The sequence below is a fragment of the Pinus tabuliformis genome, chromosome Q, assembly GCF_031772625.1.
Source record: "Pinus tabuliformis cultivar Carrire ecotype Pingquan chromosome Q, CPIR1, whole genome shotgun sequence".
Taxonomy (NCBI): Eukaryota; Viridiplantae; Streptophyta; class Pinopsida; order Pinales; family Pinaceae; genus Pinus; species Pinus tabuliformis.
Genome location: NC_142296.1, coordinates 558,855,910 through 558,877,901, shown reverse-complemented (window position 1 = coordinate 558,877,901; position 21,992 = coordinate 558,855,910). Strand labels below are relative to the sequence as shown.

At 41.2% G+C, this 21,992-nt stretch overlaps 1 protein-coding gene across 1 annotated transcript; it reads left to right on the top strand.

Moving 5' to 3' along the window:
• Positions 1-16,494: 16,494 nt before the first annotated feature.
• LOC149220663 (protein DETOXIFICATION 54-like) lies at positions 16,495-19,458 on the top strand. Its single transcript, XM_089384851.1, has 2 exons — positions 16,495-17,124; positions 17,509-19,458. The coding sequence occupies exons 1-2, from the start codon at positions 17,056-17,058 to the stop codon at positions 18,955-18,957; spliced, it is 1,518 nt and encodes a 505-aa protein (XP_089240977.1). The 5' UTR covers positions 16,495-17,055; the 3' UTR covers positions 18,958-19,458.
• The last annotated feature ends 2,534 nt before the right edge of the window (positions 19,459-21,992 follow it).

Below are 21,992 nucleotides of genomic sequence, written 5' to 3'. Positions count from 1 at the left end.
AACTTCCTCTTCCCTTACACACCTTCTCAAGATTTGATATGGGCCAAGTTTGAACAGGTTGCCCCCAATCCAGGTGAAGGGGTTGCTTTTCCTGACTATCTTGCTCTTTTCTTTCGAGGGCAAGTTTGGTGGGAACTATGCTAATACCAAATAGTTTGCTATATCAACAAACCATGGGGAGAGAACTGAAATAGCAAACAAATGCTCATCTGGTAACTGGTCATCCACCATTCCTTCTTCACCTGTAGGCAAATTCGTCCTAGATAGAAAGTCTACAACAACATTTTCCTTACCAGTCTTATCAACAATAGTTAGATCAAATTGTTGTAATAAAAGCAACCTTCTTATAATTCTAGCATTCACATCTGGTTTGTTCATTAAATATTTGATTGCAGCATGATCAGTATTCACAAATGTTTGATAGCATGTAATGTAATGCCTAAATTTGTTTAATGAATGCACAATAGTCAAGAGTTCCTTTTCGGTCACAGTATATTTTAGCTCAGCCTTTGAAAGGTTCTTACTAATAAAATAGATGGCATAGGGCAGTGGTTAACTTACCCTTTAGAATGTCTAAGGCCTCTTGACAACTCTTTAACCATATAAATTCAGAATCTTTGGCCAACAACCCAAACAAAGGAGAAGCCAACTTGCTGAAGTCCTTTATGAACCTTCGGTAGTATCCAGCTAACCCTAAGAAACTCCTGACATCTCTCTGCTTTTGTGGAGGTGGGACCCTTTGGATGATTTCTATTTTGTTTAGGTCCACCTGTAGTCCTTGTTGAGATATTGAATGACCTAGCATGGTCCCTTTAGTGATTAAGAATTCACATTCTTCTAGACTAAGAGACAGGTTCATTTCAATGCATTTGTGCAATACTTTGCCTAGGTTAGTCAGGGCTTCTTGAAAATCACAGCCATAAGGTGTAAAGTCATCCATATAGATTTCCACAGCATCATGTACTAATTCAGCAAAAATACTCAAGACTGCTCTCTGGAAAGTGGCAAGAGCATTGAATAGGCCAAAAGGAAGGACCCTATAGGAAAAAAGTACCCCAAGGATAGGTGAATGTGGTCTTATCCTAGTCTTTTGGGTATATTTGGATTTGGTTGTACTTACTGAATCCATCTAGGAAGGAAAAAAACTTCTTCCCTGCCAGGCCATCTAGCACTTGGTCAATGAAGGGTAGGGGAAAATGATCCTTCTTTGTGGCTTTGTTCAACTCCCTATAATCAACACAAATCCTCCACTTACCATTTTTCTTGGGAACTAACACTAAAGGAGAGACCCACTCACTGTCTGAGATAGGGTAAATGAATCCTGCATCTAGCAGTTTTTGCAGTTCTTCTTTGACTATGTCTTTAAGAGTTGGATTCATCCTCCTTTGTGGTTGTTTGACTGGCTTGCAACCTTCTTTGATGTATATGTGGTGAGTACACACTGAGGGGTGTACTCCCTTCATTTCCTTGTAACTCCAAGCGAAGGCTTCTAGGTTTTCTCTCAACATGTTGCATAGCTTTTCCTCTTCTAAAGCAGAAAGAGATGGATTAATTTTCAAAGTTTTCTCTGGGCCAAATTCTATGGTTTTGACACGGAGTGGGTTGGAATTGGCCAAGCATAAGTCAATTGGATGATTGTTCTGGGTTTCCCTTACTTCTTCTTCTAATGGTAGTGAACTAGGAGTTGGACTTCGGAGCAAGTGTTCAATTAAGTCATCCTCATCTTGCAGTCCTCCTCCTATGGTTTCTTCCAAAGCATAAAGTTGGGAAAATAAACCTCATCTTCTTCCTCCTCCTCCAACCATAAAGGTAAATCATGCTTTAGGGTAGGTTGAGCACGAGGGTATAGGACTAACTGTTTGGACATATGCCCATTCTTGATGGTCATATTCCCATCTCTGCAGCTAATGTAATCATCAGTTGTGGCCAACCATGGCTTCCCAAGGATGAGAGGGTAACCAGTAAGCTTAGCCTTAGGCTAGAGAACTAGGAAATCTACAGGGTACTCCCAGGAGTTAATAGAGACCATCAATTCCCTCAGAGGTGACTGTGGAATGGTCTGCAAGTTGCAAAACTGTTGTGGTCTTCCTCAATGACCCTTGGAGGTTGAGCTTGAGCATGGTGTCCTTGGTCATCACATTAATGGCAGCCCCAAGATCAATCAGAGTGTGTGGGACAATGGTGCCATTGATGTGCACATCTACTACAGGGCTTCCAGGGTCTAAATATTTTGGACATATTACCTGCCCCAGCATTAAGTTAGACAACTGCCCAATGACATTAATGGTAGGGGCATCCTTTTTCTTCTTCCTGGATGCTTGAATCACTTCTCCTTAATCAACTTATTGTAAATGGGAACATCTTTGATCACCTAGAGAAGGGAGATCTTTACACATAGATTTTTCAATTCTCCCAGATGTTCAGTTTCTTCTGGGGTAGGCTGGAGTGGTTGGGCTAATCTCTCAGGAAAGGGTGGATTTACTTTAAGATTTCTTTCCTCTCTTTCTTCCTCAACCTCCCTCTCCATAGAGGGAGGTTGGTTATCAAGGAGAATTCTCTCAGATCTTAGGTTGATTCCTGGATTTCTACAGCATAAGCTGGGTATGATGTCTCTCCACTGTAGACTTGTTGAGCCTGTCTATTGTTCGGGTTCGGATTTGGCTAGGTAGGAATCTGGGGTTGCTTAGGTGGAGCAGAGTGCAGGAGTTGTGGTTGGGTAGGTGGTGGAGGCAATAGGGCTAGAACATTGTTGAATTGGAGCCTCCACCCATGGAGTGGGGTATTCCACTGATATTGTGGCTGAACATAAGGTTGAAATGACTGGATGGTTGGCTGGGAATGATACTGAGATGTATAGGACCAAGGAGGGGGCATAGACCAGGAAGGATGAGCAGGGGGTCCCCAAGAAGGTATAGTTGTGGTTTGGTTGGGGTTGTAATATGCATGGGATGACCCTTGCATACCCCGATGGTATGGTCTAGGCCCAGGAGGTCTCCTTTGGTTAATGTAGCACAACTACTCAATGACCCCTTCAACTCCTCGATATACATCTTTAAGTCCAGGTATAGAAGGGCACTTGTCTATGGAGTGGTTTTCTTCACAGTCTGAGCAAATCTTAATACAGTTCAATGGACATTCATTCCTAGGATGCCTCCTAGTGCATTTAATACAAAAGATGGCCAAGGCTCTCTCTGCTTCCTCTTGCTTCCTTTTGATGTTCATGGTGTCCAATTGCAAGGCAATGGTTTGCAACATATCACTTTTTAAATCTTCCATCATATTTCCAATTTCACCCTTGATGGATGAGTTGGAGGATGATGCACTGGCCATAGGTTGACTACCCCTACCCTTTTTCCTGGTTGCCCTAAAATGGTTTTTAAAGAAAGTCTTAATATCCTCATAGGGTAATTGGTAGATATATCCTCCTGTTATCATATGTAAGGTATCCAAAAGATCCTCCCTTGCTCCTCTAAGCAGGACCAACTTTAGTGACTCAGGGTCAAGTGTGCACCTAGCCCTTTTGTAACTAAGCTGGAATGTTTCTTCATAGTCTTCTAAGGATTCATTCTAGCCTATGGTCATCCTGAAAATCTCCTCTTTAGTATCCTTTGACCTATAGTGGTCCCTATATTTTTTGTTCAAAGCATGTTGCATCTGAGCCCAATTTGTGATGCTATCTCTAGGTAAACCCATGAACCAGCACAATGCTGCATCCTTGAGGGTAGATGGAAACAATATTAACTTTTGCTCATCATCTATATAGTCATAGGTTCGGCATATAACAGGAAAGTGTCAAGGTCCTCTGTGGTCATGCCATGAAAATGAGGTAGAGCAGAAGGGCTTATATTCTTCATCTTAGTGTCCCCATTCGTCTCCCTGATGGGGAAGGCACCCTCAATTCTCTCTCTATTTCCTCTATCATTTCGGTTTTCAGCCATTGGTTCAGTAGGAATCGGTTCTTCCTCTTCTTCTTCCCCTGTAGGTTTCTCAAATATGTAAGGTTGCTCACCTCAAGGGTCTTCCAATTCACCGTCACTGAAGATGAGAGAAGGTTGACTGTTGGATACAGTGGGGGTATTTGACAAGAATTTCCCTGAATTGCCCCTATTCCTATGAAGCATGTAAGGAAATTTTTTTGGGTTGGTTTTTTTTTTTTCTTAAGCTGGAAAGTACTCTGCAGAAAGGAAATTGTTGATTGAATGAAAAACCACTAACAAGAAAAACTACTTGCTGAATTGAAATTCTACTTGCAGAATGAAATTGCTGATTGAAGGAAGACTACTGATAGAAAAAGTCTACTTGTTGAATTGAAATTCTACTTGCAAAATGGAAAGGAAAGCAGATAATGACAACTAAAAGAAAGGAAGAAACTAGATTACTTTTGCAAAAATAAACTAATGGAAGAAAATTGGAGATTAGAAATATAAGAAAGCAGTAATTACATTCTACTTAGACACCTCCCCGGCAACAACACTAAAAAGTGATCATCCTAGGTATTGCAACAAGAATGCTACAACTCCTAGGGATACCAGCTTTACTTATCAACTCGAGGTTCGTACAAACTTGGAGGTGACAATGCTATATGCACAAGTAAAAGTGAAGGTACTGCCTGTTGTCACTGCTCATCTAGAAAGAGACCCTAGGGGTTCCAAGCCAGACTTCTGTAGGGTCAGAAGAAGCTTAATTCTTTGATGGAAAAGAGAAAATCTATTCTAAGAGAGAGCTACTTTACTGCTGTAATGAAGAAAACAACATGTAATGCCAAACCACACCATAACCTAACTAACCATCTAAATAGCTATGCTAAACAAAATTGCTAAATCAACACTAACCTAATGCTGCTATCTAAGTTGCAGAGGTAAAGAGCATTAAACTATTCTGAGGTGTAAGCAAAGGAACTACACTAAATATTTTTTCAAGTGGAAGAGTAGTCGGAGATCGAAATTGGTGGAAGGAGGACGTAAGGATGCAGTGGTGCATAGGGACCGTTGGATCGATCAACGACCGGAATATGGACAGTGCAGATCTTATCGTGGGGGCTTAAGTGAATAGATGGATGAACAGGGTTAACGAACAAGATGAACAACGGAGATCTTATCGCGGGCGATTTAGTGAATAGGTGAACGAACAGGGTAATGAAGCAGATGAATGGCGGAGATCTTATCGCAGGGAATTAAGTGAATGGATGGACGAACAGGGTAACGAAGCAGATGAACAACGGAGATCTTATCGCAAGGAATTAAGTGAATGGATGGACGAACAGGATTAATCAGCAGATGAATGACGAAGATCATATCGCAGGAATAAAACGTGTGGAAATGATGGAGAAGATTTTCTGAAGGCGGTAAGTAGTTTCTCGCGCACCCTTAAAGTTGTAAGCTGTATTTTGAAATTTCACGTGACTAGGCTAACTGTGTGACAAGTAGCACGAGAAAACCACTTTTCTCGCGTGCTCTCGGGTGGATAATGGTCATGCTAGAATCTGCATGAGATTGCACGATAGCCGTTGGATCAGGCGAGGCTGATCAACGGTAGAGATCGGCCAAGCTAGTTGGCGATTGGGTGACGAGATAACCATCAGATCAGGCGAGGCAGATCGATAGTGGGGATTTAAAGTGCATAAAGTAGGTGGAAGACTTCACACGAGGTGGCAGTTGGATAAACTAATGAATCGGACGGTGATTGGGCAAGTTTGTTGTGGATCGGATGGTAAGGGGATTATGCATGAAGAACGTGTTGAAGGAGGTTTCAATGAAAAAAACAGAAAAACAAATGAGGGTGAACAAGTAACTGCATCAAACAACAAACTCCATAGCTCATGCGAGAACCAGAAACCTTTGTTTTTCGGGTTGTTGAAGGGTCTCTTCCTCAAGTCATGGTCCCAGAGGGAGGAGATGAAGTTGAGACACCTGCGGACAAACTTATGGTGATATTTTTCTCCTAGCTAGCCTGCTAATTGAAAGAAACACAAATGGAAGTAAACTAGAGAACAACTAATCTACTCTACACTACTGTAAGCAAAATGCAGCTACTTAAGCAAATAAATAGAAAACCATGAATCATATACACTATACTGTTGTAATGGAAATGCAACTACTTAAGCAAATGAATAGAAAAACCATGAATCATCTATGCTATACTGTTGTAATGGAAATGCAGCTACTTAAGCAAATGAACAGAACCAAAAAGCTACTTAAGCAAATGAACAAAACCAGAAATCTATGCTAGCATACATGTACAATAAAGAGGAGCTTTGGCTGCTCGGGTTGGGCCCTAACCCAAGAGCTTCAACCCATTGAGTTAACTCAGTGCTGGCTCAAAACAGAACTCATCTTTATTATCAAAACCATGGGTTACATAACAAAATGTCGCAAGTCTTACAGCTCAGAGATAAAGTAGAGTTTTACAATAAAAATCTGAATCCTACTGAGGTCCTAAGCCTCTTTACTTATACATCTAAATTCTCCAACAACTTCCTTCCCATTAGGGAGGCTTCACTCCCCACTCAAAATAAACTGGTTTTTGTCACTTTCACTTGCTCGACTATCTTTTAGTCCTCATGATTTGGTTGTTTGCACTCCGAGTTGATGGAGGAATATTTGAATGGAGGGGTAGTAAATGAGGAGGATTTACCTCCTATAATTTCTCTCCCTTGTCCCATTTGATTTTTGACCAAGGTCTTTGCCATAGTTCCTTGCTTTTATCCTTTATTCCTGCATTACATGCACATTAGACCACAAATCAAAATATCTAACTCTAACTCATCTCATAAACAAAATATAATAAAAAATATGCAATAAGTTGTGAGAATAGTTGGTTTGACTAAGCTAGGAGGTGAATTAAGGCCAATTAAGGCCCATAGAGTTACCCAATGATGAGGCTCATCATCACCGCTGTAGTGAGTCAGGGAAGGTGCATGAAAGGTTCTAACACAAAGTGGGTGAGATGAGTGCACCCCTTGACAACCTATATCAGTACTCAACTAGGAAGGGAACACATGAGCGAAGATGCATCACAAGCTGGAAAGCAGAGCAGTAGACAATCCAAAGTGATGGTTAAACCAACAACACATTTGCAACAAGATTCATATAATTGCATACGAATTAGATCATACACAAATACGTAAGTGAAACAACATATATCATTAAGGCAACCAAACATTCCAACTACAATAACAACATATGAATGAAAATGTGTTGGCTCTTATTATATAAATAAATGTAAGTTCCAATCATACAATACATCCATGTAAACCTACTATCCCCATCAATGAAACGTTACAGCCACATCCGGCTGCTCCTCCAAAGAGATGTACTAGCTTCGTTCAGTGGAGAAGCCAAGGCGCATTACAATATTGTCCAAGCTTTCTTCAAGGTAGTCTTAATAGAGGCTTGGCTGACCAACAACCTATACAATGAGTTATGAGGGACTATTTATAGCAAAGGGTGGGGTGACCCGTGACATTCCCCTTTGTGACCATTCAACTACCCTCATGACTCTTCACCTACTCTATGACTGTTACATCCACTATTGAGACTTCACTTACACTTGACATGACTCAACATTACAATGCACATGTACCTATGTGAACAATGGCTTGAACAAGCCAAACTAGACATCATTCTAACTTAGACAACTATATAAGTCCAATTGCTCGACATCCTCATGCTAATCAACAGTAACATATTGATGCCAAGATTGGTAGTCCTTGATAGTTTTTGTGTTTTCTGTTGTGACATCTGTCTGAAACCTGAACCTTGCCTCCATAGAATCCGGGTACACTGCTCGAGCTCCTCTGTCCAACTTGTCTAAAAGCATGTGCATCATTGTCTTCAATGTGGTCGAACTAGCAACATACTTGCACATGATGTCTACACTGATAGGAAAGTCTGGGCTGGTGGCAGTGCGCATCAACTCGTCGAAGTACGAGTCAAGCTCTTGTCAGACCTGCTTCTTTGTCTTTGCCTAGGTGAGAGTCCCAAGTTATGGGATCGCTTGTGTGTGAACCACCACATCCATGCTCTTGAATACTCATGCATGGGAAGCCTGTATGCTAGTGATGAGTTGCGGTAGGTCCTCATAGTTTAGTATTTGGCTCCGGATACGTGCTTGCAGCTCGACTGCATTGGCCCTCATCATCTTTAGCAAGTGAAGCGAGGCTCCCTTGTACTTCATTGTCGATGCTTGCATGTTATCAATAGCAGCATGTATGTTCTTCAAGATGCGGGCTCTTCTCGCACATCACTGCTGCCATGCATGGACATGGATGACTGCTTGGTGCACGATACCAAACTTGGAGTACAATGCTCACATAACTGTGTCAAGGGACAATAGTTCATCTTGGGCAGACATTGTCACCAAGTCTCCTCCTTGCTTCACTCATTCTTAGCTATGAGGAAACGAACACTCGAGCTAGTGGCTTCGACATACACTCTAGTTACATCAACCAAAGAAACTAGGTGCTTATGCACATCAGTCACGATAACTTGTTCTTCAACTTGCGCAGGAGATGTTTGGTTCTCCAGAGTCGGTACTCTGTGAGACTGCACAACTCTGTGATGAGATTCGTCAAAGGATATGTTGTGCATCTCTACTTCCGACTGACCACCAAGGATCTCAGTTCCTCCTTGGTCATTTGAGACTTGCTCATCATCTGGATGCATTGAAGCGGGTGAGTCAACCTCTTTGTGGTGAGGCATGAGATCGATGTCCTGTTCCAAATCCTGCTGCTCCATGTCTGCATCCAACTGTTCAAGCGCATGTTCTATCCTATGAGCAAATTCTTGCCTCTGCGATGGTTCACCCTATTCGCCTAATGCCAGCTGTTCAGATGAATCAACTACTTCTACGGGCGCTGCTTCGTTTGTCTGCACATGATGTGCCCCCTGCTATATCTGCTACTATTGTGCTTCCTTCTCCTATTGGCACAACTCTTGTTCTTTCCAAAGTTGCTCCCTCAGCTCATGCAACTCCTTCTTTGTTTCTTCCATTCTCTTCTTATCCCTCTACCTTCGCATGATTCACTTGTCACGCTGCTGCCTCTTCGCCTGAATAGCCATAGCTGCTTGTTATACAAGTGGATCTACTCGAAACTTGCATCTTTTCTCCTCTTCCATGCGGTCAAAAATCTTCCTCTTCCCTTTGTCACGCACGAGTATGCTTGGCTGTGTTGCCTCTACTGCTACTACTACCATTGCTACTGTTGGTGCTCTCCATGATGCTGCTTCATGCTGCTTTTATAACCACTCTATGGCGAAGCCGACCTGTTCATTGGGTCTAGAAGAATTGTAGCAATACCTACATGAGTCTTCCTCGACCCAATGAAATGCCCCATGGATCCAGTTGAACTAAACTCTCATGCAGTGATCATTCACAATGCAATGTGGGTCATACAGGTTGAAACTTCGGAGGTCGAACAGGTACTTCTTCATATGTTCTGCTTCGACATCTACTTGCGTGATACTCTAGATCTCATATAATCCAATTTGCAATGGAAGAGTGGACCAATGTGCCTTTTTCTTCCGCTGCAATCTAGCTATCAATCCTGCCGAGATGTGATACACTACTTCCTGCATGAAAATTACGTCCAATGCAAACTTTGGTAGAACATGCCGAGGCTTCTCTGCACTGAACATTCGAATGAAAGTATCGTACGATGAGGCATACCAATCTGCAATGCCTAACAACGCCTCCATTGCTTCCTTTGGCATGCAGGGTGGATCTTGTTTGAATATCATCCTGTATACTGGGGTGACAAAATGGTCGGACATTTGTATGATTACTCCTCTGAAGCTGCATTCAGACAACAAGTTGAAATATGTGTTCACAATAGTCTCCGACAGTGACCATGCCACTCTAAGCCTGGGAACTCATGTCGAGCATAAACTGCATATAGGATGTAAGCAGACATGTAAATATTTGCATGCATAGCCTCGGGTGACTGTCGAGCCTTTGTGACTTGTTCCTTCAGCTAATGAGCCAGTATGCCGAACCAGTTTCAAGGTCTTCCTTCTCTTGCCAGTTGGTCCAATGTGATCACCCAACTTTGAGGAAAGGTTTTAGTGCTTGCTTGGTCACTCATTTGACATGCGAATATGACCAAGTATTGGTACGCCTTCCTCAATATCTTTGTCTTGTAGATCTTGTTGGGTGTCATCCTGAAACGCGCTGGCTCCTTTACCCAATCCTTCAGAATGTCTCTGGAGTTAGCTCTGTTGTTGGGCAAGCTAAATGGAGGACTCATGACAGTCACGAGGTCTGACATCTTATACTTCTCATCATAATCTCGTGCCTAGAAGGTTGCAAGCTTTGTCCCACTGACACTGCTCAAGGTCATCATCTCGGGATCAGTGTGAGAGACGATCCAATAAATCATGTCCACACATGTGAATGCGGGGTATCTGCATGCAATTCGGTACAAGCCGGACTTGTGAATGTTCACGTACACTTGATTATCTTCGAGGTCTTCCCCAAAAGTGCTTGCAAATGTTTCATTAAACTCTTGCCACTTCAGTTTGATGTCCTTTTCTAAATATAGATTTGTATCTTCATAGATTGATAGACTAGAGGACACCTGCTCAACTGCTGCTCTAGTTGCAACTTCATCAGTGTCTTGCGATCATGTTCTCTTGGAAGCAATTGAGATAAATGAAGACCTGAAATATTTGGAGACAAGCAACATGTATGGCAAGAGATATGTCAGTGAAAAAAAATCAAATCGGGGGAAGGACACAGCACATACCTGGGAAACTGATGAGCAAGATTGCGCAAATTTTACTGGGAGGTTGGGTGACTGGCTACCAGAATTGCGCAAAAGGCAATCTAGACTATCTAGGAGGCAAGACTAGCTGTTGGATCTATGAAATGCGCAATCCATTCAGGCAACTGGTTGTTGGGATTGCGCAATGCGAAATCCAACTGGGAAGGACTGCTGGCCCGGGGACAGATTTGCGCAATTTCTTGGGCCAAGCAGCCACTGTCCTCCATAAATGTGCAAAATAGTCCCAGAGGCCAATACTAGGCAGTAATGTGCATTTCTGGAGAGGAAGGTGAGTCTTCCTTTCCCCAGATTGTGCAATGCAGCCTTGGTGGAGGCAGAGTCCGGGCCAAGGTTGGCTCGACTATCCGACGAGCAATTGAAAGCAACTAAGATGGTGAATGCATGGCGACACTAAGTGATAACAAAAGTGATTGACAGTGCATGCAAAACATAAATGAAAGATTCAACAAACAGATCAACATGCATGTGGCTGAGGCAGTTCGCTGGTTGGGTGAACATATGTGCAAAACAACTTCATGCATGCGACAACAGTGAGACAACAACGAAAACTGAAACAGAGCTAGGAAAAGCTAGTATACATGTAACGATAGCAAGCGTTCAAATAAATCAAGCAAACAACACTCACACATGCGAATACACAAAAAATGACAAAAATGCTAAAAAAGACAAGTTGAGGTCACTTACCTGTGAATAACTGAGCTGAATGTGTCGAAGAGTCCTGGATGTGCTGTGGGATGTCAGAGCTCCAAGATCAATGTGAATGAATGAGCTCTGATGCGTTGAATAAATAAGTTTGGTCTCATGATGCGCATGCTAAAAATCTAGGAAAAAGCGACACTTGGAGGGAAACTTCTAAAACAAATTTGCATGTAACCCCCTCATGCTAAAATTATCTCCCTGAATCATGGGATTCCTTTTGCATGTTGCCTCTTACTATTCCGGGAAGAGAAAGTCATGCATGCATGCTAGTCAAGTCTCCTTGGTCCTAGGTGGAATTGGTCAACCAAACTGCTCATGCATGCAGCTGCTCAACTGCTTGGGAAAAATGTGCATTCCTGGTTGGGAGCTGGGTTGACTGCCCAGGAGGATTGCACAATTTCTGAGCAAAGCAGCTGATTGCTGCCTAGATTTGCGCAAATCCTGGGCTGAACAGCCCTGTTGGGGAAATTTGTGCAAATCCTGTTGAGAGTGTTGGCTGGAAAGATTGTGCAATCTTGGGGCCCAGCAGGCTGCTAGAGAGGATTGTGCAATTTCTAGAGGGAAGGTTAGTTTCCCTCCAGAAATGCACAATTTTCAAGGGGAAGTTGCTCAGCTTGTAGTTAGACGAAGTCTAGGTGAATAGCCTGTGAGGGGATGGATCGACTGGCTACCTTTGTGCGAGGAAAACAATGAAGCTTGAGTACTTGACGAAGCAAGACAAAGCATTGTGAAAGGTTGGTAGGGAGGCTCCAAAACAAGCTAAGGAAAAAATTTGGAAGGTGGTTGTAGTCACTACAACACATCCATTAAATATATTTGGTCGATTTAGGGTTTATGACGTGAAGGCCAAAAATCTAGGAAAAAGTGACACTTGGCGGAAATTTCCAAAAAATAACTCAAGTGCCACTCTAGACTCCTAAAAATAGATCCCTATTTTTTAGGGATGATTTTTCACTTTTTTCCTTTTTTGGGAAAGGTTGTTATGCATTGCCCAAAGAGATTACATAGTTATGGGGAGAACTGGGCAACTCACTGGCTCATGCATCAGGCAGCTGTTGAGGGAAAAGCTTCTACATAATTTCTAGGTTGAGTGGCCCTGGCTGCCTCTCATGTTCTGTGCAGTTTACCAGTTGAAGGTTGGGTTCCAGCTAGCTCTGCACAATTCTGGAGCGAAGGGCTCACTACTGGCATGGACTGCGCAATTCTTGAGAGCAAGGCTATTTGCCCTCAAGGATTGCACAGTTCACTAAGGCAAGCCTGGAATTGGGGCAGTGTGAGATGAGTTGTTGTGATTTAGGAGGGAGGCTCCAAAACGAAGCATAGGAAAAATTTTGGAGGGTGGTTGTAGCGGCTACAACAGGCCCTTGTGTTGTTATAGTATACAAATCTTCTTTGTTTTCTCTCTGTTTATCCTCTCTCGGCAACTTTTCTCATCTATGGAAGAAAATGCACTCAAATAGAATGGAACCTCTTTTCCTCCTAGTGGGTTGATTATAACACAACTCGATAGCCCTACTCATGGTTAAGTTTGATTCCTTCAACTCTTAAATAGAGTTACAATATCAACTCTTCTAGAGTCTTTTTCATCATGATCATGTGGCTAGCCCATTTTCCATGAATAATGGGGGTTGCACGGGGGCTTCACTGAATGAAACTTTGACATATCATGTGCGTTTGTGGCATACTAAATAATATGCTTAATTTGAATACATATTGAAAAATACCTTTAGAAATCACATTATTTAAGCCCCTACCAATACAAACCCAATACACCTTCCAATTTAAAAAACCCCTACTTTCACTAAATATTGTAGGTGTCCATTTTTTCTTTAACATTTTTTATACCCCTTTATATTTTTTAATTAAATTTGAGCTCCATTTTTTATATCTGCCAATATAAAAGTCCTTTACCCCCCATTATATGCTCAATATATTATGTCATTTTTTCTTCAATATATATACCCCAATATGAATGCACGTGGTATGGTATTGTTCCCTAGTGAAGCCCCCATGGGGGCTTGACATGATATCCCCTCGAATCATGGTGGTCAAAATAAGAAGGTCAACTTCTGAGTGGCTTAACTTTTGCATGTGGACTCCTTTTTGAGGTGATTCTTACATGATTGTAAAGGTATTTGTGTGTAGAATAACACTAAGGGTTGCCACACTTAAGCAACAAAGTTTTACTCCCAAAAATGTTGTTTGATGCCTCAAACTGCTTTAAAGGTTTTAGACCCCAGTTTTCTATACTAGAACCCGTTAAGGAAAATGGTTCTATGAATTAATTCCTTCAATTTTTCCTCTATTTTTTTTTGTAAGTTTGCAATTGGTGAGGCTACATCATGGACATGTTCAAGAATAACACCCAAATATGGAAGAGAATTGAATTGATGACTTGACATCTAGGAGTGCCTTAATAACACACCCAATCACTGTCTATCCAAAGACCCATGGACTTCAATTTTTCCAGTATGAAAGCATCAAGATGTATGAAAAATAATATAATAATGCAATCTAAATCAATAGCCATCAATTTTTTCTACATGTGAATATACATTAAACTTGAACTTGGGAAAAGTTAAAGCTAATAAATTACTAAGGCATACCACATTTTTCTCAAGCTAATGCTTTCATATGAGGCATAAAATAATGGAGGTTAATAGCACAAGATATGACTTGGAAAAGCCTTTCCAGAGAAAACATAACTGAAAGGTGAGGTTGTTCAACTCTCTCTTTCTCTGAAAGGAAACAGATGCAAGTACAAAGGAGTGAGACTTGTGGCGCATGTGTTGCTATAGGATACAAATCCTTTTTGTTTGCTCTCTATTTGTCCTCTCTCAGCAACTTTGCTCATCTATGGAAGAAAATACACTCAAATAGAATGGAACCCCTTTTCCTCCTAGTAGGTCGATTATAACACAACCTGATAGCCCTACTCATGGTTAAGTTGGATTCCTTCAACTCTTAACTAGAGTTACAATATCAACTCTTCTAGAGTCTTTTTCATCATGATCATGTGGCTAGCCCATTTTCCATGAATAATGGGGGTTGCACGGGGGCTTCACTCAATGAACCTTTGACATATCATGCATTCGTGGCATACTAAATAATACGTTTAATTTGACTACATATTGGAAAATACCTCTAGAAATCACATTATTTAAGCCCCTACCAATACAAACCCAATCCACCTTCTAAATTAAAAAACCCCTACTTTCACTAAATATTGTAGGTATCCATTTTTTCATTAACATTTTTTATACCCCTTTATATTTTTGCATTAACTTTGAACTCCATTTTTTATACCTACCAATATAAAAGCCCTTTACCCCTTATTATATGCTTAATATATTATGCCATTTTTTCCTCATTATATATCCCCCAATATGAATGCACATGGTATGGTATTGTTCCCCTGTGAAACCCCCGTGGGGAGCTAACATGATATCCTCTTGAATCATCGTGGTCAAATAGGAAGGTCAACTTTCGAGTGGTATAACTTTTGCATGCAGACTCCCTTTGAGGTGATTCTAGCACGATTGCAAAGGTATTTGTGTGTAGAATAACACTAAGGGGTGCCACACTTAAGCGACAAAGTTTTACTCCCAAAAATGTTGTTTGATGCCTCAAATTGCTTTGGAAAGGTTTTAGACCTGAGTGCTATACTAGAACCCATATGGAAAAATGGTTCTTTGAACTAATTCTTTCAATTTTTCCACTAATTTTTCTTTGTAAGTTTGCAATTGGTGAGGTTACATCCTTGTCATATCCAAGAATAACACTTGAATAGGGTGGAGAATTGAACTAATGACTTAACATCTAAGAATGTCTTAACAATGCACTGATCACCGTCTATCCAAAACCACATAGACTTCAATATTTTCACTATAAAAACATCAAGATGTATGAAAAATAATATACTAATCTAATCTAAATCGATAACCATCTAATTTTTCTACATCTAGATATCCATTAAACTAAACTCAGAAAACTTGAGAAAAGTTAAAGCTAATAAATTAGTAAAGCATACCACATTTTGCTCTAAGACATTTTTTAATGTGCAAGCAAGATTTGCTCATTTAACTTGTCCTAACGATGAAACACACTGGTTGGTTCGAAATGCGTCGACAAAGTTTTTCTATGTGATTTTCGCCGAAGAACCTTCAAAAATTTGATATGGATCACAGAAGTCTCAATTCAATACTAAGATCCAATCCAATACTTTCAAAAACTTCGATTGCATCATCTTGGAATCGATTTCTCATTGATATTCCTAAAACATGTAATGTATTACCATTGAGAAGAAATGGATTTTTCCCATTAATACATGTGAGAGGGACAAACCAAGAAAACGATATTATGAGAGAGAAGAAGGGAGTTAAAGCTGCAAGCTTGAGTATCACTTCATTGTATATTATCTTAGATATTAAAATAAAACCAATCACATTTTTGATGAGATTTTTTTCCCCTTAAATATAAGGGCCATAAAATTTTGTTATTAATTTTTCAAACCGTTTTAGAAAACAACCCAATCCACAGCACATCCTAGTGGTAAACCGCCAATATTAAATTAAACAAACCAGTTATCTATCCTCGTCAAATCCAACAGCAGGCACGCTCTCCAAAAATGTTGGGAGTCAGATCGTTGAGTGGGCGGCGGGCGCAATCTGCAACTTAATCTCCAGAGAGAATCCAACGTGGCCCCCTAAGAGTTAGGCGTGCCGCGTAGCTTTCCAAATATAGCCACTTCGAACTCTTAGACTTACGCCGACTCAGCAACCCAGGCTCCAGTTAAAAATAAAAATAAAAATACGGAAAAAAATCCCGCAACGATGTCAATCAACACGTGCGAAAAAGCCGGCGTGCCGCCAAAACTGGCCGGCGCACTGCAACGGCGATTACGCAGAGTGGGTTAGTTGGTTAACCAGAGTTCACAACTAACCACAATGGGAGTTAACTCCATATAAACTCCGCCATCCCGCTTCCCCTTCCCTTCATGGTCGCTGCGTCAGATGTTTCAGCATAACGACTCTTGCAAGCTGTGCAGAGCCATCCCGGGGCCGCATTTGTTGTGTTTTTTAATGCTTCCTTGACCTCTCGCCTTAATTCAATCATACCCACAAAAAGTTTTTTTCTCCTCTGGCACTCTTGCAAGTCAACACATCCTTGTTGTTTATTGGTGCCAAGGTTGAACCTCATGTATCACTCTTGAGTATTTTAGTTCAGAAATTGGCAGAATCCACCCTATATATCCGCCCTCCTCGCCAATCATGTCAATGCAGTTCATTGTGGTATATGCTCTGTGTATATCGTTCTGACGTTCTCTGTTCATAGCTTATTTGTTATCCATGGCGGTCTGCAATGCCTGGCTTCTTTTCTTTTTCTTGATGTGCTAAGAGCCCAAGTTGGTATCTGTCTTTTTCTCCTTGTTTTGCCATTTTCTGAGTTGGGTATTCCATAGCTGGAATCTCAGGCCTTGTCTGTTCCAGCGCCCTGATAGCTTTTGGGATTGTGTTTGATACACAAGGTGGCAGCATTTACATAATTGCTTTTGTTTTGTACTGTGAATTGACATCATGGTTTTTCATGCTTCCAAAGATGATGACGAGCGGGATACTCTTTATAAGCTTCCATCAGCTGAGCAGGTGGGTTATGTATTCTGATGCCAAGTTCTCTGTGTTGTTCATGGATTACATGTGCTGTCAGCTTGAATTGAATATCTTTAATGATTATGGTGTTGCTTGGAGTTAGATGAACAAAGTTAGTAGTTATTCGGTTTCAATCCATTTACTGGTATATACCGTTTGTTATAATTTCAAAAATCATGAGGCCATTAAATGAAGTTTGAAATCATGGCATCGTGCCCTATTAACAAGAAATTGATGACGCTGTGTAACGGTCTACTGATGAATGAAAATTGAGAGCATGGTCTTAGTGGGCATTTAATATGAAAAACTGAACTGAACTGATTTGAGGGCTGTTGAGGGATATTTTGCTGATATGCTAATTCTTGGTGTTAATATTTTCAGGTTCTTGATGAATTGAAACAGCTAGGTGGCATCACAATCCCTGTGGCAGCTGTGAATTGTGTTGTTTACGTGAGAGCAATGGTATCTGTTCTCTGTCTGGGCAGATTGGGAGGCCTGGAACTGGCAGGAGGGGCTCTCTCTATCGGCTTTACAAACATCACTGGCTATTCGATTCTCTTCGGCCTAGCCTCAGGCATGGACCCTGTGTGCAGCCAGGCATTTGGGTCCAAGAATTGGGAGCTGATAGGGATCTCTCTGCAACGAACCATACTTATACTTCTCTCAGCCTGCGTGCCCATTTCCCTGTTATGGTTGAATCTTGAATCTATCATGCTGTGGCTGGGCCAAGATGCGAGCATAACAGCTGTTGCCAGTACATATTGCCTATATTCACTCCCGGATCTCCTTACAAACAGCATGTTGCAACCCCTGAGAGTATACCTTCGTTCACAGGGCATCACAACTCCCATGATGTGGTGCTCTGCATTGGCTGTCTTGCTCCATGTGCCTTTAAATGTTATTCTTGTTTTTGTATTGAACTGGGGTGTGCCAGGGGTGGCCATTGCAGCAGTATTGACAAATCTCAATATGGTTTTGTTCTTGCTTGGGTACCTATACTTCTCTGGAGTCCACAAGACCACCTGGACAGGCTGGTCTGCTGCTGCTTTGAAGGAATGGTCACCTCTTCTCGGTCTGGCATTGCCCAGTTGCATTGCCATATGTCTTGAATGGTGGTGGTACGAGATCATGACTCTGTTAGCAGGGTACCTGCCTAATCCCCAAGTAGCAGTGGCGACTACTGCGATCCTGATTCAGACCACCAGCCTCATGTACACGGTTCCAATGGCTCTGAGCTCCTCTGTATCTACCCGGGTGGGCAACGAACTGGGTGCCTGCAGGCCTGATAGGGCAAGGCTTGCCACTCTAGTAGCCCTAGGCTGTGCAGTTGTGATGGGTTTGATCAACGTAACATGGACTGCTCTGCTGAGGGATAGATGGGCTAATGTTTTTACAAGTGATGAGAGTGTCCTAACCTTGGCAGCGGCAGTTATGCCCATCATGGGCCTTTGTGAGCTGGGGAACTGCCCTCAGACAACTGGCTGTGGTGTACTGAGAGGCAGCGCAAGGCCTGCTATAGGGGTGCGGATCAACCTGGGCTCATTTTACTTCCTTGGCACTCCGGTAGCCGTGGCTCTGGCATTCTGGTACAAGATTGGCTTTGGGGGTTTGTGGTATGGCCTGCTAGTTGCCCAAATTGCTTGTGCTCTTTCTATTCTGTTTGTTGTTCTGAAGACAGATTGGGAGTTTGAGGCGTTGAGAGCCCAGCAGCTGGTTGGAGGCTATGCAGATGGTAAATTGCAGATGGCATCAAGCAAAGTCATTGATGCGGATGAGGAAAATGGCCTTCTGTCAACACAGCAGATGGGTAACCCTTGCTGCAAATCATAGATTCTTAAGAATGTCATGACAATAATTTCAAAATTTGCAACGGAGATGCTGTGTATCAGAAGAGAAGCTTGTGGGGTAGCATAGTATCTGTGATTCAGCTCTTTTCTGATGGGTGGTTTTACATGTCTTTGAATTCCAATCGCGGGACGGTATCAGATGGAGTCTTTGTTTCAGGGACATGGCAATGTCTCCTACACAAAAAGAGAAGATACTCAATCCTGTTTCCTGATACAGGATGTCAACATTAAGCTGATGTCCCCTTAACCCAGATTGAATTTCAGAGAAGCAGAGTCTTGTATAGTAGGAATTCTAGTCTTTAATCTGAAGGCAAATGGTCATTAGCCATCCATTATAAATCTTCTTGCCTAGTGGTGAAGAAGCGTTTTTGTGAGTAGTGGCATTTGATGAGGGTTTTGTCAGAAATTCTCCATGGTAAGATATGTAAATTAGAAGATTGATGTAGCAGTTTTTATTCGTCAAAGTTATGATGGCTTTTTGGCATTTTTCATGTTTATGATTTGATTTGGCATGTATCTCTTAAGTGTGATTGGGCACTGGGTGATTCATAAGTATGGATGAAGTCTGAGCAATGATTCACAAATTAAAATAAAAAATCAAAATCAAAATTAAACTCATTTGACTCGCACCCAAACTAAAAATAATACTATTTTCAATGTGTATGTTTAGTTCATTGGCCAAAAATATATTGTTAATTAATTAGGCAAACTATTTAAAATAAAATAACAATTTTGAGCGGACCAAAAGGATTTCATCTGAACATGGCTGCAGTGTTTTTAAATTTATACATTTCGGAACTGTCTTCTGTGAAGAGCCAAGGGACCTCATATGTGATTAATTGAACGAATTGGGACAAAGATAAAGCCCCACAAGCACATTCTGTATTCATTTATTAATAGAAATTATAATCCTGTCACATCCAAGTTTGTTTGGTTGTCATGACATCCATGATTTTTGGGGATATTATTATGAAATACAGGTTTTAGATGGTACAGTTATTTTAGAAGATCCCCTATACGTGAGAAGGTTACAGGAAAAATTACCAAGGTATCTCAAGGGAATTCCGTTTCGAATGGTTTAATGCTAAACTTTGAGAATTCTTTAATTAATGAATTGCAATTTAAACGAGCAAGTTACAAGGCTTTTAATGTTAGTGTTTAAAAGTTAATCTCCATAGAACCTTAGTAGCCTGAGTAATCGTTTTATCTTTAGAACACACATTATTCAGCCTGATCTGAATTAATAGGTCATTAGGGGAAGCTTCTTTAAATCTGAAAATTAATCAATTGTAATGCATTTATGACAACTATCATTTGTGAGGAAGGCAGTCTGTGCCTAATAGGGATAAGGAGGTGGAGGAATACTAACCATATATTCTCCCACTTCAATTTGGTTTTGGAGTGCTCCACTTGTGGCAATCTTTGTTCAATTGCAGTGAATCATTTAATAATGTTGGTTTATACGTACATAGCTATCTCCACTCCTCTTTCATGGTTGTAATGGGTCTCGACAGTGTCATTTGGGCTGCTGTTGGGACAAAGGGGTTATGGACTGATATATTTATGAAACTTGAGTGTCCTAGCCTTAATAGCAGAAGTTATGTTTATCATGGGCCTCTGTGAGCTGGGAAACTACCCACAAATAAGGTTCCTCTTCACACACTGTTTGTTGTGGCATTGGCTTTCTAGCGCATGATTGGCTTCGGTGGCGTATGGTATGGCTAGCTAATTGCCCAAATTGCTTATGTTTTCTCCATTTTGTTTGTTATTTCCAGGATAGATTAGGAGTGAGGCTTGGAGAGACAAGCAGATGAGTGGAGGCTATTCAGATGGGAATTGCAGATGGCATCAAAGAAAACCGTTGAGGTAGATGAAGAATGGGTCCTTGTGTCAACAGAGCAGATTAATAGCTTCTGCTGCAAACAGTAGATTCTTATCAATAGCAAGATTATGATATCACAATTTCGCAGTTTACAACAGAGATAAGATGTGTATCAGAAGAGAAGGAACTTGTGGGGTAGCATGGTATCTGCTCAATTAGTTGTCTGCATTTCTGGCATGTTGCATCATCGTGCTGGTGATTCTTTGTTGTTTGTGTTATTGTTTTTGCATCTGCAATCAAAGAGAGTCTAGTTATACATACATCCCTTACCTACCTTCTTGACAAGGCTTGGTACTGAAAGGTCTTGTCTTCATTCAGCTCTTTTTCCTCTTCAATTTACTGCTAGGGAAGTGGATCTTTGATTTCTAACAAGGGGATGATATCCTTCCGATCCTTATCTCAAGGCCATGGCAATGTTTCTGACAAGAGAGAAGATGCCAACACCTAATCCAAGAAGTTGATAACATCAGCCTGACATCCTCCTATCCCCATGGACTTTAGAGAAACATAGTCTTCTATGGTAGGGAATTTAGAAGTAAATTTTCATGCAAGTGAGCATAAGCCTCAAGGTGGGAAGGTGAAAAGCCTAAATAAAAACTATTCAAACCTTGCATACGCCATTATTGTAATAAAGCCTTTTGGGATATAAACTCTGAGCCCTACAGATGAATCATTTGAGAGTCTATTGCTGTTCAATTAAAAGTTGTTTGTGGGTTGGGGTTGTGGTCTCATGGTAAGGTGCCAGGAGTTCACTGCAACTGGCTCCAGTTTGATTATCAACTAGCCCAGTTCAATTTGTAGTACCGTTCCTTTCTCAGTGCATATGTGTTTGGGAATCATTTCCAACAGTTTTGTTAGTGCTTTGGCCAAAGTGGGATGGTTCTCGGTAATAATAATTAGAGAAAGAAAGTGATATCATGGTAACTAGAAACAGAAAATGATCCCATCTTAAGATTAATGTAGCAGTTATTCATTTCCGGAATTATATCTGGTTTCGATGGCATTTCTTTGTTTTTCTTCTTCTGCAATCAAATGTAGTTGTTGAGTGTCTGGCTAATATGTATGGATTTCGTCACCCTTAGCTTTCCCAAACAGAATCTGAATCTTTGAAAATCACGTTTAAAGTACCACAAAGA